This window comes from Archocentrus centrarchus, chromosome 9 (genome assembly GCF_007364275.1).
Source record: "Archocentrus centrarchus isolate MPI-CPG fArcCen1 chromosome 9, fArcCen1, whole genome shotgun sequence".
Lineage (NCBI taxonomy): Eukaryota > Metazoa > Chordata > Actinopteri > Cichliformes > Cichlidae > Archocentrus > Archocentrus centrarchus.
This window is the reverse complement of record NC_044354.1, coordinates 8,208,599-8,225,706: the sequence shown is the minus strand read 5'-3', so window position 1 is coordinate 8,225,706 and position 17,108 is coordinate 8,208,599. Positions and strand designations below refer to the sequence as shown.

At 37.6% G+C, this 17,108-nt stretch overlaps 1 protein-coding gene across 1 annotated transcript in view; it reads left to right on the top strand.

Annotated features, from left to right (window-relative positions):
* Positions 1 to 2,001: 2,001 nt before the first annotated feature.
* Positions 2,002 to 17,108, top strand: part of loxhd1b (lipoxygenase homology PLAT domains 1b) — a 30,251-nt gene continuing 15,144 nt past the window's right edge. Inside the window, exons 1-22 of the mRNA XM_030738181.1 lie at positions 2,002 to 2,263; positions 3,128 to 3,242; positions 3,335 to 3,346; positions 3,601 to 3,681; positions 3,836 to 4,020; positions 4,179 to 4,277; positions 4,393 to 4,541; positions 6,065 to 6,188; positions 6,515 to 6,624; positions 6,795 to 6,935; positions 7,023 to 7,158; positions 7,882 to 8,042; positions 8,153 to 8,239; positions 8,583 to 8,718; positions 8,817 to 8,971; positions 9,365 to 9,525; positions 9,891 to 9,967; positions 10,121 to 10,317; positions 11,158 to 11,350; positions 13,350 to 13,510; positions 13,619 to 13,937; positions 15,748 to 15,899. Of these exons, the coding sequence (XP_030594041.1) occupies positions 2,002 to 2,263; positions 3,128 to 3,242; positions 3,335 to 3,346; positions 3,601 to 3,681; positions 3,836 to 4,020; positions 4,179 to 4,277; positions 4,393 to 4,541; positions 6,065 to 6,188; positions 6,515 to 6,624; positions 6,795 to 6,935; positions 7,023 to 7,158; positions 7,882 to 8,042; positions 8,153 to 8,239; positions 8,583 to 8,718; positions 8,817 to 8,971; positions 9,365 to 9,525; positions 9,891 to 9,967; positions 10,121 to 10,317; positions 11,158 to 11,350; positions 13,350 to 13,510; positions 13,619 to 13,937; positions 15,748 to 15,899 (3,213 nt within the window). The remainder of the gene's footprint in view (positions 2,264 to 3,127; positions 3,243 to 3,334; positions 3,347 to 3,600; positions 3,682 to 3,835; positions 4,021 to 4,178; positions 4,278 to 4,392; positions 4,542 to 6,064; positions 6,189 to 6,514; positions 6,625 to 6,794; positions 6,936 to 7,022; positions 7,159 to 7,881; positions 8,043 to 8,152; positions 8,240 to 8,582; positions 8,719 to 8,816; positions 8,972 to 9,364; positions 9,526 to 9,890; positions 9,968 to 10,120; positions 10,318 to 11,157; positions 11,351 to 13,349; positions 13,511 to 13,618; positions 13,938 to 15,747; positions 15,900 to 17,108) is intronic.

The window sequence follows — 17,108 nt, the reverse complement described above, 5'->3', positions numbered from 1 at the left end:
AACATTTAGGTGCCAAAAGTGAGTTTTCCACTTTTGAAATTAATCAGAGCTACAGCCAGAGAAAGCGATGTTGGGGAGGGGAGGGAAACAGAAGGAGGAAGATGAGGACAAGGAAGAGGACGAGCATTCATTGTCACTGAGCCCATCATGTCAGGGAACATGTCTGCTTTACAGCCAAAGGAAACATTGCTGAAAATGGAGACAAAAGCACTCGCCCAGACAGAAAATACAGGATGTGGCTTTATTTCTTTTCTTTTTTTTTTTTAACTGCTTGTGATTTTTTTAAAACGAGATTTTCTTTGCAATCTTTACATATCCAAAACAGTTTGTAGCTCCTTGTGATTGTATTTATAGTTTTTGTTGTGTTTGTTATTGCTATTTCCTAATTTATTAGCTTTTACTCAGTGCATGTCAGAGGAACATAGAAAACAAGCCTATAATACAGTGTTCAATACCGTATGGGTCACTATCACATTAGTGACAACTGAGTAAAAACAGGCTTTAGATAAATTTGTGATGAAGGAAAAACCAGGTGTTTTTCTTTTGATAAGTCAGTCTGGATGATACAAGTACTGCTCATTCTCTGCTGAGTGGGTGCAAAAAAAATATATATATATGTACACTTTAAAGCCTAATGCAAATGTAGGTGTCTCCCTCTGCTGGTTGCAATTAAAACTACACATACAAAACTTCTTTTTTTTTTTTTTTTTTTTTTTTTTTTGCAGTATCCTCTTTTTGTTCATTTAATTTTTTTTTTTTTTTAACACTAAAAGTTGACAAGCAGTTTATAAAGCCACGCAGATTTACTGCTGTAACACTACTGTTGCCTTCCTATTCAGCTTGAAATATACTGATCATTTTCTTCCAGCCTCTGGCAACAACAAGGCATTTTCACCTAGAGAACTGATGCTCATCAGATATTTTCTCTTTTCTGGACCATCTTCTTTAAACCCTGGTGATGGTTGTGTGGGAATATCCCAATAGATCAGCAGTTTCTGAAACACTGAAAGCAGTCCATTTTTTAATGCTACTTTTAACTTCTTCTCCACTACACTTCAGACAAAAACATGTACTTTTAACATTTTACTCTTATATGTGGGCCTATTTAGGTTACAAGTTTAAGATGTTTGCATATAAAACATATCAATAACTTGTAATATATTATGATTTATCATATATCAGATAAACCAACAGTAGCTTAAACAACTGTTCAAATTTTAAAATATTTTTTCTGGGTAGTTTTTGATTATTTTGAGGTTTGTACTGCTGGTTGGAGAAAATATAAACAAAAATTGTTCAACAAACTCAATAGTTTGTGAGATTTTCAGCAGTCAGTTGGCAATATAATAAAAAGAGGAATTCATAATGAAAATGGTCAATTTTACTGTTGAATAAAACATAACAGCAAAATCCTGTAATATAATATGCAATAATATAATAGTCACACGGTTATTAGGTTATTAGGCTATCCATTCAAGGAGGAAACCCTCCCTATCCTGTGACAGGTTACTTCATCATTTCTCATTAGGTCATTAGTAGAGAGGGGCATCCCCAGCAACCTACCAACAAATAATATGTAAACTCAGACTCAGACCTGTCCCCACAGTGGGTCACTCCTGTGCAGTCACGGGTCAGTTTAATCAAGTTTCACCCACAGGAATTGGTTACTGTTACAAGGTATTAAATAAATTAAGATGCCCACAAAAAAAGAAAAAAGAAGTCAGAGAGCAGAGGAGGAAACCAAACAGGTTTGTCACCAGCTAAGCAGCTGAGTGAGTCAAAGGAGACTGATGAAGCAGGCTGCAATTCTGACCTATCAGGGGCTGGTATGAGGAGCATCTAGTAAAAAGGAAGAACCGCTCAAAAAGAGTAGAAGAGACAGGGCAATATTCAACAATAAAAATGAAGTTAACAGTGAAATCAAGGATAGAATGAGAGAAGAAAGGCTCCCTGATGTGATTGAGACCACAAAGAAAGGCTCAAAGAAGTCCTCAGTCAAAGATGGGATCAAAGGACAAAAAATCCAAAAAGAACTCAAAGAAAGAAGACGACCCTGCAGCTGGGGATGAAGAAGAAGGGAAAAAGAAAAAGAAAGAAAAGAAGAAGAAAGATTCGGTAAAGGGGGACAGCGATGACGACACCAAGAAGGGAAAAGGGAAGAAGAAAAAGATTGAAAATTATGTTGAAATCTACGAGAAAGAGCTTCGCACCTACGAGCCAGATAAAGTGGAGAACTACGAGGATGAGTATCACAAAAAGAAAGGTAAACTTTTTTCCCTACTTGTGAAATGTAGGATTTGAGATGAGGGACTAAAATATCTATATTCAAGAGATTAGTTCAAGGACAACATGATGTAAGTTCTGCTTGAGGAAAGTTATTTGACACCCAGAGGAGAGCTGGATCTTTGCAGTTTCAGGAGTCTCACTGGTTCTGGCAGCATCTCTGCCTTGGTTTAATGTTCATAGTGATGTTAGGCTGATTGGATGGATGAGTATCAGTGTATGGTCACTCAGCATGTCATTAACACCCTGCTGCTTTATGAAATCTTTCACTAATTTTTATATGCAGTGGCTTCTCATAGACCTTCATTGCGCCTGGCTCAGCTAACATCCAACCATAATGAGACAATAATGCAACAACAAAATAAGCAATAATCACAACAGCATGTTTTATCTCATGCAGTGTATCAAAGTGGATTATTCCATCTGGGGAGCTTCGTGACCAATCCTGACAAAGAGGATGCCTTTTCTTTGAAAACAAAGGAGACAAAGTACACGTCTGCACAAAGCATAGCAAAGTTAACACTCTGAGTCAGACAACCATTAGTGTTCAGTGAAACTGCACAAAAATATGTCTGAGAAACTTATGAATGGGTTTACATTTGGTGACTTGTTATTTTTCCACCAAATAACTCCAAAACTGAGCACAAAGCACAACTGGGAACACCTGTGTGGGTTTGAATAAATTAAACTTTCGTAGTGGGGAATGAATATTTTTAATTCTCATAAGGACAGAAGTACTGCAGCACAAATGTACACTATTACCTTGTGTGTTTACCACAGTATCTTAATGCATCTTCATGCTTTCCTTGGTTTTTAATTGTTCTCCTGTTATTGAACCCTCTAGTATATGAGGTGGTTACCATCACTGGTGATGAGAGAGGAGCAGGAACTGATGCCAATGTGTTTGTGACTCTTTTTGGAGACTATGGCATCACACCCAAAGTGCACCTGGCTAGCAAGTAAGTCTCCTTCAAAGAAAGCCTGTATTATTTCAAAAGTTGTTTTTTTTTTTCACATAAACTAAAACAATGTTTTTCCTCCTCTTTTACAGCACAGAAAAGAAGTATGTATTTCTTAACTGCGTAAAAAAGAAAAGTCGTGGCAGCTCAGACATCAGATCGTGCTGTGGTTTTTGGTGGCAGCATTTCCTGCATGAGTTTTTCTCAAAAGTTTGCATGACTTTGCACTTATTTTCCTAGATTTACCTTTTCACTTCTCATTGCTTTACATTTATTTTGCAGTGAAGAGTTTGTCTGTCAAAGGAGGATGACTTTCAGGTGGCTTCCAAATTTTTTTTTGATCATTTTGTTAATTTAGGAGGCGCACTGCATTCGAAAGAGGCAAAACAGATGTGTTCAGAATCAGAACTCACAATGCTGGACCTTTGAAAAAGATACGGTACGTTAGACATGAAATATTTCACCCCTTCATCCAGGCACTGGAAAATACTATTCAGTGTGGTATTCAGTACAACACAGATCAAGTTCAACCTTTTTTTTTTTTAAACTAGGAACATGTGATTTATCCAGATGTTATTTTTCTGTTTCTCCAGGATTGAGCATGACAACACTGGTCTTAATCCCAGCTGGTTCTTGGACAGAGTGGTGGTAACAGATGTGATTCGGCCTCACCTGAGGTTCTATTTTGCTTGTAACAACTGGCTCAGTAAGGTGGAAGGAGATGGCCTTTATGTCAGAGACCTGCTCGGCACCATGGACCCCATGGACATACCCAAATGTATATATGTGCAGATACAAAGTATCTATAAAACACACCTCCATTTATTAAATGGAATCAGGAATCAGCAGCTGACATGCTTTGAAGTTTTTAATATTAATTTTGTCTTAAAATTATGCCAAAACAGTAACTTTTAAAACCTCGTCTTAATTTTCCAGATAATAAATTAGTTGTGAGTGTTTTCACTGGAGATGTAAAAGGCAGTGGCACAGATGCAGATGTCTTTATTAATGTCTTTGGGGAGTTTGGAGACACAGGTAAAAAAAAAAAATGTCTAACACATGTGGTCTGATAGTTAACTTAACATTAAGTTCATGCAGTACTTTAATTAAACTATAATTTACTCACTAGAATTGTTTGTTTTTATTTTAGGGGAGAGGCGACTTGACAGCACAAAAAATAATTTTGAAAGTGGCACAGAGGACAAATTCACCATTGAGGCACCAAACCTGGGCAAAATTAGAAAAATCACCATTGGCCATAATAACAAAGGCTCCTCAGCAGGATGGTTTGCAGACAAAGTAAGAAACAGACACAGACACACAGGCAGGACAGATCTTGTTTACAAGGTTGCTCTCTTATGAATCTAAAAATTTAATTATGTTGACATGATGTTAATGGTCCAAAGAAATGCCCCTTTGTCAGTTCTCACAACAAATAATGAAGAATGACTCTCATTTGTTATATATGTTAATGCTATTATGTTAAGCGTCTCACTGTGCTGCAGTCTTGCTTCTGCAGTCGTACTTAAGACATGTGATCTCCTCATTTCCTGTTAGTCGTCTCATCTGAGACCAGCGTCCCTGCGCCTCCAACACATACAGTGAGAGATGAGCTCATTCAAACGGACACGTGAAACACGCATGTCTTTATTCTGCCTGCTGTGTAAAGGGACACCGTGCCCCATTAAGAGATTGCCTTACAACAAACAGATGAGTCGGTAGATTTGTTGGTTACTGTAGCACAGACTGACACCAAAGATCAGTAGTGACAATGTTACTGAGTCATGTTCTATTTGCATTTCAAATCTGTTTCGTTCCTTATTACTATGATATATATTGTGGAGTAAAAAATTAATTATTTAAGCTTAGCTTACTTCTTTTTTTTTTTTTTTTTTTTTTTTTTTTTTATTCAATTTATTTCGAACAATCAATATAAAATAAAAAAAAAACAACAACGAAAAATAAATAAACGTTTAGGAAAATAAAACACTTCTCGTCATTGTTGCTGAAACCCGTATAAGCAGATGCACAAAATTCAGTGAAAGGTAAATAATTTTCTTCTGCGTTAATCAGAAGCTACAATTACACAGTCATACTTTTAGACTGATATGAGATTTTTAAGACCGATATTTCAGTTATATCTATATCAGTCAGGATCTAATAAGTATATTATTTAATAAAAGCTAGTAAAGGTATTCAGGCAAGAATATAAAAGGGAAAAATAGCTAGTGAGGATACAAGTAAAAGACTACTCAGTGCGTGGGCACCACCAAGCCAAGGGAAAAGTTTAGAGGAAACACTCTAAACTGATACAAAGAATGTTTTACTGTATGCATTCTCATATAAACACACATTACTACGGATAAAGGTGCAAGTTGCAAACACAACCAATACACTGATGCTGCAGTAAACACAGTCGACCACTCCTAGATTAAGTTCCTGTCCAGAGCATGAAGAATGAACATATTATAGATGCTTAAAAAAAAAATCAAACCTCACAAACCTGCAATTAAAATAAAACTAAATACAAAAACAAAATAGTATTCAGCACTCGAGGAAAGGAACAACCACTAAGTGGATACTGAGTGACAATATTGCTTGTTTCACCTCAGCAGTAGCCAAATGTGCTCAGTCAGCTTCACAGCCTTTAATTAAGAAACTGTAATTTGAAACTCAGACTGCCATGCCTCACTTCATCTTTCTACTGTAACTTCCTCTCTAAGATGGATCATACATCTCACTAATGTGACCTGTGATGAGTAAGCACATGAGAAGATGAAGCGCGAGTATCTCAGTGTAATCGGGATATTTTTTTTTTACAGGTGATAATAGATGACCTTGGAAACAAACTAGTGTATGAATTCCCCATCAACCGTTGGTTTGCACTCGATGAGGATGATGGGAAGATCCAGAGGGACATTTTGGTTGGGGGGAGTCAGCCCACAGGTGACAGTTTGTTTTTAAGCCTGAGAGTTTTTATCTGGTTCATATTCCCTCAAATCAGTGATGGCAGTTGTAGCAAAGATGACTAAAAATTAAGGCTGTTTTCCAAAACAGTTTTCCTCAGTTTGAAATGATGATCCTCTCGCCTGGTCTGACACAGAGAACTGCAGACTAACCTTGCCAGAAAGCTGTGTAATCATTAGTTCTTGGATCAGACTACTGATGTTTAGATCGGGTCCCGCTCGGCTCCATTGGAGTACGGGTGCTGTGAACCATGGTGACCCACGGGCGCTACCTCTGATATCCTAACATGTAACCGTATCCATCAGGTATTGTGTACAACGTTCAGATTGTGACAGGAAACATCCGAGGTGCTGGGACCAACTCCAAAATCCACATTGTGTTGCACGGCACAAAAGGCATGAAGAACAGTGGGAAGGTAAAGAGGAGATACAGAACAGAGAAGAGCATGATTTCATGTGACACAAACCCATACATGCTACAGTGCAAATTAAAGCATTACATTTAACTCAATTCTGACTAGTGAGTATGAATTAGGCTTTTTGTTGACAAGCATAATTTAACTTTTCTCTGTTGTACTTAATTAAGGTCTTTTTGGAAGGAGGGAAGTTTGAGCGGAGCTTAACAGACATCATTAATGTTGAGATTGCTGCACTCCTCAGTCCTCTGAGCAGGGTCACCATTGGACACGACAACACAGGGCTCAGTACCGGGTGGTACTGTGAAAAGGTACATTTCTACAATAAGCACAGTTGCATGCGCTAAAATCTGTTCATTTTCGGTGAAAATTTTTAACTGAACTGATGTTCTTTGCAGGTTGTTGTTTACTGTCCATTCACAGGAATAGAGCAGACTTTCCCATGCAGTAAATGGCTGGATGAGAAGGAGGGAGATGGGCTGATAGAGAGAGAGCTCTACGAGATGGTCTCACTCAGGCAGAAGAGACAGAAAAGTGAGCTGAATGTCAGTAATTAGGGCTAGTCAGCAGTGGCACCTAATGCTGTCATTTCCACTTTTATTTCCTGAACCACTCAGTAAAAGAACTCAAAACCGCATCACATGTAGTACACATTTGCATAATGACTCAGTAGGCAGTCTGTTTTTATGCCGCTTTGTGTGAAATTGCCAGTGAAATTAAGTCCAAGTTTTAAAGACATGCAAGTGCAGTTGTTATGTATTATTTCAGTTTTCATCTGGTCCGCAAACATAAACAGCTGCAGGTTTTTTGTTTTTGTTTAGTTTTTTTTTGTTTTTTTTGGGGGGGGGGGGTCCACATCAGCTTGTAAAGTAAGTATTCCTTCACTGCCCAGCTACATATCCATTCACAATCACACAAATTCACAGTTGGGAGCTGTCTGCTGCAATCACTTCAAAATGGTAGTTTCTGTCTTGAGAAGATTTTTAACAAGCAAAAATGCCATTTCAGCTGCTCTCCTGACATCTTGAAGCTCTTGTCACAATCTGCTTCAATGGACTCCATGCTCCTGCTGGCTTCAGATGTGTCAAACATACTTATTACACTCTATGTGAGCAATTCAGGGGCATGGATGAGCTCTTAGTCACAGTAACAAACAAATGATGATGATGAAAAATGGAACACCTGCAGTTTCGTGTAGGGAATGAAAAGCTATGACAGTCTTCATTTAAGATGATGATTTGAGTTAACTCTCCTCAGAGCATCCCTGGTCATTGTGGATCTGGACGTCAGACCTGCCCGGTGCAGGAACCGATGCAGAAATCTCCTTCCAGGTGTACGGAGAGAAGGGCAAGTCGGACGAGATCAGGCTGGACAACAAAACAGACAATTTTGAACAGGGACAAGTTGATAGATTCATGGTAAGTATCCTGTAATTCAATACCACACACGTTAGTATCATCAAGGCAGCTATTGAGGCTGTGCACAGTAAAAAAAAAAAAACTATTACTGTCTTGATGTAAACTCACAGGTTGAACTGCCTGATTTGGGAAAACTGACCAAACTCCGTATCTGGCATGAAAAGAGGAATCCTTTTGCAGGATGGCATCTCAGCAAAGTGAGACTTTATAATAATCACTTCTATCAGTTAAATTATGTCACTTCTGTGCCTATATTTCTTATTAATAATTATTATTTCATAAAAATCCTATAAATTTCATACAGCTACTTTTTAGCTCCTCAGCTACAACAGCCATATGTAGCAGCTATAAAATAAATTTTTGATTTGAGGATTTCAATTAATCTTTCATGCTATTTTTTACTATCTAGCCTTAAGCAAAGAAGATTCAGAAGATAGTAATGAATTTCAACCAGTATTTAATACTTTAGGGAAATGATGATCATATAATGAGCATATATAAAATCAAACAGTCTTTTCAGCATTGTCTTTATTCTTTCAGGCGACATTGATGAAAACATTAACAAAGGAGAAATACACATTTCCTTGTGAGCGGTGGCTGGACACTAATGAAGATGATAATGAGGTTGTGAGAGAGCTTCCCGCCACTGGAGAGCTTATTGCCGAGCCTCTGCCCTGTATGTATATGCACATTCACCATGAACAGCCCAAATCTTATTAGCTAAATTAGAAGAAGTGCATAAGTGATGATGAAGTATGTTATTGTGCTCTCCAGTGATTAAATACAGAGTAACTGTCTGCACTGGGACTGTCAGCGGTAGCGGCACAGATGCATCTGTTTTTCTAAATCTGATTGGAGACCAAGGGGACACTGGAGATCGGGACCTGATCAACTGCAAAAATAATGTCAACAAGTTTGAGAAAGGAAGTGTAGGTATATTCAATACACACTGTTAAACACAGCGCTCATGAAGTAAAACTTCACTCTTGGTTTTTTGATCATTTTGTTTAAAAGTCACATGACAGCTCTTCATCCAATCTGCTCTGTATGAGTGACTCTGGAGCCAGCCACCCATCACTGCACTTCTTAATTTGTGGTGTTTATGCTAATGCTAACATATTTGAGGAATCTTTTCTCAACTGATTGTGAATTTAACTGTGAATACTGGGACTCAAACTTGTATTCATAAACATTTGAATTATAAATGCTGTAAACATACTGTACATTGAATAAACTCAAGTGTTTTATCTTCTAACTAAAAACAAATGTTGTTCATCACCACACACTTTGTTACTTACTGCTTTTTGTGTGTGTCTTTCCAGCTGGATGAGTTTATAATTGAGGCAGTGGCCATTGGGCAGATCCGCAGGGTGAGAATTGGACATGACGGCAAAGGTGGAGGCTGCGCCTGGTATCTTGACAAAGTGATTGTAAGAGAGGAGGGTCAAGCTGAGTCAAATGCTGTGGAGTTCCCCTGCAACAGGTGCTTTCATTTTAGTCAGTGCTGTTACATGAAAAAAGTACTAATTGGACACTGTGTTAGCAGCACTATAATTTCTTTAAAGACAGCCTCCCTCATTTCTTGGTGGTGTACTTACTGGGATCTCATTGTCCATTTGCTGTTTGATGTGCACATAAACTAAGGATCCTGACCTGCCTCTGCAGGATTTTGTTTATTGTACTGCTGCCACATGAATGTGGCAGGATGATTAGATAATTACATGAATAAGCAGGTGTTCCTAATAAAGTGTTCTGCAAGTGTATGCATAATAGTTATTAAATTCACAGGTGTGCATGTCTGCGTGTAATGGATGAGATAATACTTTGCTCACTGGATGTGCCGTGCAGGTGGCTGGCCCGTAGCGAGGATGATGGACAGATTGTCAGAGAGTTGGTGCCATTCTCAGATGGACAGCGTCTTTACAGTAAGTTAGAGGAATCTGAAATTTCGGTAACATTTTAATCTCATTGTGCTGCTTGTATTTATATCTGTGTGTGTGTGTGTGTGTGTGTGTGTGTGTGTGTGTGTGTGTGTGTGTGTGTGTGTGTGTGTGTGTGTGTGTGTGTGTGTGTGTCAGATACCACCTATCATATCGCAGTGAAGACAGGTGACATCCCTGGAGGGAGCTCTGACTCTGATGTGTTTGTGAAGCTCTATGGAGAGAAGGGTGACACCAGTAGGATGATGCTGGTGGTCTCTGCCAACAACCTAGGGAACTACTTTGAGACAGGCCGCGTTGACATCTTCACAGTGGAAACCTTTGACATTGGACAGGTTTTTTTCATTTGATGTTAATGCTCATGTACAGCACTGTGCAAAACTCTGTGGACATTTCCTGCTTTTTCATTCATTTTCAGTCCGGTCCTTATACCAGACAATTTTCAGAGAAATGTTTTCTTTATTTGTCGAACCACTTAACACTGACATCTGAATCATTCTAGCATAAAAAAGGCACCTAACTAAAGGGATGAACAAAAGTAGGTGAACAGTATGAGAACATTATGCCCTTAGAAATTCAGCAAAGAATCTGATATGAGAAACTGTCTCAGTTGGAGGATGGCTGTCAAAAAGCCATATGTATATGTGTATGTATGTATGTATATATATATATATATATATATATATATATATATATGTATATATATATGTATATATATATATATATCTGCAACTATTTCCCATTTTCCTCACAAATAATAAAGAAATTAGACTTTTGCACAGTACTGTAGTATTATGAGTATGTTAAAGGCACATTCTCATTTATGACACGCCTTTTCTGGTTCATTCAGATTAGTAAAATCAGGAGTCCAAGAAAAAATAAAGATCATAACTGTAGCCTAAATTAATTTGTAGCCCTACTCTTAATTATTGTTACTCTGTCACAATCCACAAATAGATCCTTGAATAGTGTCTATTTGTGGACAGTGGTTTAGCAACAATAATTATCAGTAGTATAACGATAGTAATGATTTTTGATTAACAGGGAAATTGTTAAAATAATGGGGAAAAAAATACATAGCTGCTGTTGTTTTGATTTTTCCCGTGACTGCTCAGTAATTCTATGTGAAATATCTTTAATCAAATGTAATTGCTGTGATTTATTAATTCTTCCAGATCAACCGTCTGATGATTGGCCACACTAACAAAGGCATGCGTGCAGGCTGGTTCTTGGACAGTGTTCAGATTTTGGTTCCAGTCCATGGAAAGAATTACATGTTCCCCAGTCACCGCTGGCTCGATGAAGATGAGGCTGATGGCAAGACAACAGTGGAGCTTTACCCAAGCGAGATCCTGGATGTGGAAGAACGTAGGCAACACAATCACTTTTAGAAGAAACATATCCAACACTATTTAAGTAGGATAGTAACTCATTCTGTATTTTACATTACATTGCATTAGCTTCAAGAACATCTTCAGTTAAAGGTGTTCGAAGCAGAGCACACACAGGCATAAACCCTTAGGACAGAATTGCATAATTAATTATTCAAGGTTGCTTTATTATTTTACCTCTTATCATGCACACATACAGCCCATCAAGGCTGGCCCAAACCTTGAAGTGGCCCTAAGCAAAATTCAGATACCCGATACCACTTCATTGTCACCTAAGCCTAACAGTTATTAATGCTGGGATATACATATAAATGGAAAATATACATTTTGGGGGGATGAAGAGTTCTAGCCAGAAAACTTTTTTCAAGATGATACCTACATAATTTGGAGTTAGTAGCAACAAAACATGTTGTAATTACTCATGGAAAGATATCTTTGTCTTCTTGCCTTTTTTTCCTACCTCTCATCTTTTCTTTTTATTCTTCTCAGCCCCAGAGGGATAGGTCCCTTTGTTTTGTAGCCTCATCCACAAAACTGATGGCCTATCAAAGTCACTTGGAGCACTGCCTGCCCAAACTATCCAAATGTATGCTGACACACAAAGTCAGTCAGCAAGTAGTCTATTCATTATTATTACAACTGTACAATTCTGGAGTCTTGTCATTTTCTTCTTTTAGGACATTGGCATGTTAAAAAATAAAGAGTTGTGAAAAATGTAGGTAGACTTAGGAGCCCCCTAGTGGTCAGGGGGTCCTATGCAGCCGTATATTTCACCTACGCCTCGGCCGGCCCTGCAGCCCTTTGTGCTACAAAAAAGCAAGAAAATTACAAATAGTAATCAAATAAGCAAGTAAAAAGTAATGTATATTCTCCATTATTCATTTTCATATAATGTATTTAAGACATGCCTGATTGATAGGTTAATTATGGAGTTTCACAGGGTACTGTGCTGGGACCAGTTCTATTCAGACTATGCATGCTTCCCCTAGGCAATATTATTAGAAAACGTTGCATACATTTTCATTACTATGCAGATGATACCCATCTTTATTCATCCATGAAACCAGATGACACAAATCAATCAGGCATGTTTTAAATACATAAAGATCCAAATGTCCTCTAATTTTCTACTTCTAAATTCAGACAAAACTGAGGTTATTGTACCTGGCCTTAAAAACATTGGAAATGTGGCATGTAACTATATACTTACTATTGAAGGCATCACTATGGCCTCCAGTGACACTGAGTCTTCTGTCACTTGCGCAATATTGCTAAAATTAGAAAGATTCTATTTCAGAGTAATGCTGAAAAACTACTTTATGCATTTATTACTTTTAGGCTAGACTACTGTGATTCATTGTCAGGATGTTCTAAAATTTCCTTAAGAAGCCTTCAGTTGATCCAGAATGCTGCAGCAAGAGTACTGACAGAGGCCCCTCTCCTTTTCAACAAAGCTTATAGTTAGGGCTGGATCAGGTGGTCGTGAACCATCTCTTAGTTTTGCTTTTATAGTCTCATGCTATAGTCCCATGATGCACTGAGCATTTCTTTTCCACTCACTTCTTTTCACTCTACTGGTATTCATACACCACTATTGCATTTAATCTTTAGTAATTACTAAACTCTGAATATCTCTTCTAAGGTGTCTCTTTTGCTTTATTTTCTTCCCCTCACCTCACTCATAACCAGTCGTGGAAGATGACTGCCCCTCCCTGAGCCTGGTTCTGCTGGAAGTTTGTTCCTGTTAAAAGGGAGATTTTCCTTCCCCCCATCACCAAGTGGTTGCTCGCAGAGGGTCATCTGTTTGTTTGGGGGGTTTTCTTTCTTTCTTCCTTTTTGTTAGTTTGTTTGTTTGTTTGTTTAATATAGTAGGGTCTGTAGCCTACAATATAAAGCACCTTGAGGCAACAGTTGTTGCATGTGTGCACAAAAATAATTTGTATTCACTTTCACCCTCATCAATCTGCATTTCCCAGAAATCACCTATGAGATAACAGTCGTGAGTGGAGACATAGTGTTTGCTGGGACAAATGCCAAGGTCTTCATCCAAATCTACGGGGACAAGGGAAAGACAGAGGTTATCACACTCGAAAGCAGATCCAACAACTTTGAGCGGAACGCCACAGAAATATTCAAGGTATCGAACCTGGATTTTATCATTTCCAGGATTCCAAAATGCATCACAGCAGTTAAACCTGAATGTAGAATAAATTGCTCAGATGTTGTGTTTCGAATTTTTTGACAGAGAGAAGCCAAAGATGTGGGAAAGATCTTCAAGATACGCATTGGTCACGATGGCTCCGGCATTGGATCTGGCTGGTTCCTGGAGACAGTAGATGTGAAACATCTAATTATGACCTTGGTGCCCAAAGAGAAGAAAAAGGAGGACAAGAAAAAGAAGAAGAAAAAGAAGAAAGATGAAGATGAGGATGAGGATGGAGGAGAGGAGATGCAAGAAGTGGTGGTGACATATCACTTTCCCTGTTCACGCTGGTTGGCTGGGGGAGAGGAGGACGGTGAGCTGGCAGTGGAGCTGCTGCCTGAAGATGCAGAAGAGATGGAAGGTACAATATGAACAAGCATAATAAATAAAACAAGGTTTTATTTATTACAACTTGTTGGACTTAGAGCTTTAAAAATTTGAGTTCATGATGATGTACATTTGACAATATATGTTTTCTGAACTGCAACACAGTACAAAACAAAACCCCTTACTCCTTACAACAATATGTCTTTAAAGTTAGAGAGAAGAAAAATCCACCACCTGCAGCAAAATGGAGCTGTTATTCATGCACTGATGGATTCAGGGGAAAAGAATAATTCACACACAGCTTTATTCACTGTTCCATGAACACTTACCTTAAATTATATCCAAAATGCAACAACATAAAATGTATTTAACAAGTTGCGTATGTTCTTTAAACCTTTCTGACTTTGGAGCAGATTAATGTTTCAATGTTAAAGATCTTCATCATATTTTTAATACTATTTACGATGGGCATCAACACTTGCATTCTCACTGACTGTGTGCACTTCTTAGTTACCTCCTTATGTAGAAATCTAGTCATAGAGATAATCTACCATCTGTACTGAATTCAAATGCCTTCCACATGAATAATGCATTCAGAGAAAAAGAAGCACACAAGTGCTGGATGAAATTCATGATTACATTGCACGTAATAATACCATTAAATCAACCAGAGCTAAAAGATTCAACAATATGTCTTTAAAGTTAGAGAGAAGAAAAGGCCTGTTTTAGTCAAAGGAGCACCTCTTCTTCCAATATGTATCCCTTCTCTGCACATGAATATTGTTAATTAATTCAAGTCACCGGCTTAAACTAGGTGTATTTTTATCAATTTTCCAGTGAGCACACAGCTGTCTGTATTAATCTTTTTTGCCCAAAACTTTCCAGAGCCACTTTATCCCGTCTTTGTCAGTCAAGGAACTAACAATAACCAATGGACAACTGAAAAATGACCCAGTCGGCACATTTATTTGACGTTATGTCCAACAGAAGTCATAATGAATAATAAATGTAGTCTTTAAGTTTAGAAAATTACACAAATTGAAAATTACTCTTTAATTTTTTTTACTTTTAAAATGTTTTCATTAACCTATTTATTGTAATGCATAATTTATACATTCATTTTTTAAAAAATATTATAAAGGTACAAGAACACAAAAACAACTTAAAGCAGAAGTAGAATTTAAATAAATCTGTTGAGGCATTAGAAAGATTATTTATTATTTATTATAAATTATTATTATTTATTATAAATTATTTAATGCCCTATAAATGTATTTATGAAATCATTCATTTATTTATTGACTGAACATCCTTATTTTGTTCACACTGGCACAGTAAAACACAGCTGAAAATAAGTACATTAAATGGACGCTTTGCTTCCACCCCTCATCTCTCTGTATTCTAATACGGCAACCTTTCTTTGGCTGCTTTTTCTTTCAGTTCAGTTCTTGTACCTGAACACCTTCAGAGGAATATTTTCCTCTATTTTTATATATTTTTTGTTTATTTGTTTGTTAGGCCATTTAACACTGAGTCATTAAAGCACGAAAATGGAACCTAACTCAAGGTTCATCCCTTGAGTTAGGTTGAACCTTAAGACTTTCAGTGCTCCTACGGCCACTCTAATGCACCCTTTTTCTTTTATTAAATCTTGCACACACATGTTTATGTTTAGTTGAAGTGCATGAAATTTATTCATTTACATCTAATATTTTAGGACATCTTTATCCTGTTTTTACTGGGGTTTTTTTTTTAATTCATAATTGGTACGACTTGACACAGTTTCTTGGCCAACATACAGCTTTACAAGGTGTTAGTAACTGAACCCTTGTGTTGTCTGGCAGTCAACACCTATGAAGTGTGTGTCTTCACTGGTGACATGATGGGAGCCGGGTCTGATGCCAAAGTCTACATTAACATTTATGGAGAGAACGGAGACACCGGAGAGCACTACCTGAAGAATTCTGACAACATCAACAAATTTGAGCGAGGACAGGTAACAAAGGAAATACAAAATCACCCTTAAATGTGTGAGATGAAGCAAAACAATCTGACAATTTAGATGTAACAATGTTTACTGGTGAAGCTGGAATAATGCTCCATTGTGGCTCATAAAAACATAATGTTCATATTGTACTACCTGATATTCATAAAATATTTGTTACTGAAAAGTAACCAGCAGTTAGTCAAAGATTCAAGCTTGTTCACGCAACACGAGTCTTGCACTGAGGCGTGGGTGGGAGTGTGTTCGGATTACAAACCCTCCTGCAGGCAAGTCGGCTTGGGCTCATATGAGCTCGCAGGAGTCCTCTCTGTCATTGAACCTGTTCTACTTTTACTCCATACTTTATCCACACCTGTTAATTAATTATAACATCTGGCCCTGTAAGAACACAGAGCTCACTTTCATGGAAAATGGGTCTGTTTCTAGCCCACAAGTAAAAAGCTCATTGTAATTCAGTGATGGGAACGTCTGCTGTGGCGATGACAACTACACGCTCTGTATTTACTTCTGACCAAAATTATTAAGCAAAACTTCTCATTGAACACACTTTAACATGCAAAAGATCATAAGAATTCAAGAAAGAGAGTTCATTTTTATACCAAAAAGAAAGCTTCTGAATGAACAGTGCCACTCTCAGTTGTTCTGGGGCTTTCAGCAGTATATTTCTTTACAAGTGTCATGAAAAAAAAAAAAATACCAAAACAATTATTTGTTAATATGCAATCAAGTTGTGTGGTACAATCCTTTATGACAGCTAACCAAATCAACCTTTTGGTGACATTGTTTTAGTCAAATTTAGATTTTATGCCTCAATTCCAGCATAATTTTGAAATAAAAACATTCTTTTATTGACACAATGTAAAAATACAATATTGTAATAATGAGTGACGTGTGATATCACAACAACTGGTTGCCTGATACCTCACCTTTCTCTCCCTCTCACCTTTTCTTCTTTCCTTTTTGCTTTCATTTATTTATTTTTTTTTTTTTGTTGTCACGCTTGGTTTGTTTGGTTTATTGCCAGTTCCCTTTTTCTGAGCTGTGCCATTGCTGGACAGGCTGCTCGGGAGACTTCTGCTCTGTTTTTTGGGGTTTTTTTTGACCCCTTATTACCATTTTTATTAAACGTGCCACTGTTGCATGACGACCAGAATAACAACAACAGACATCCCTGCAGAAATCAGAGGATAACAAGCAGGG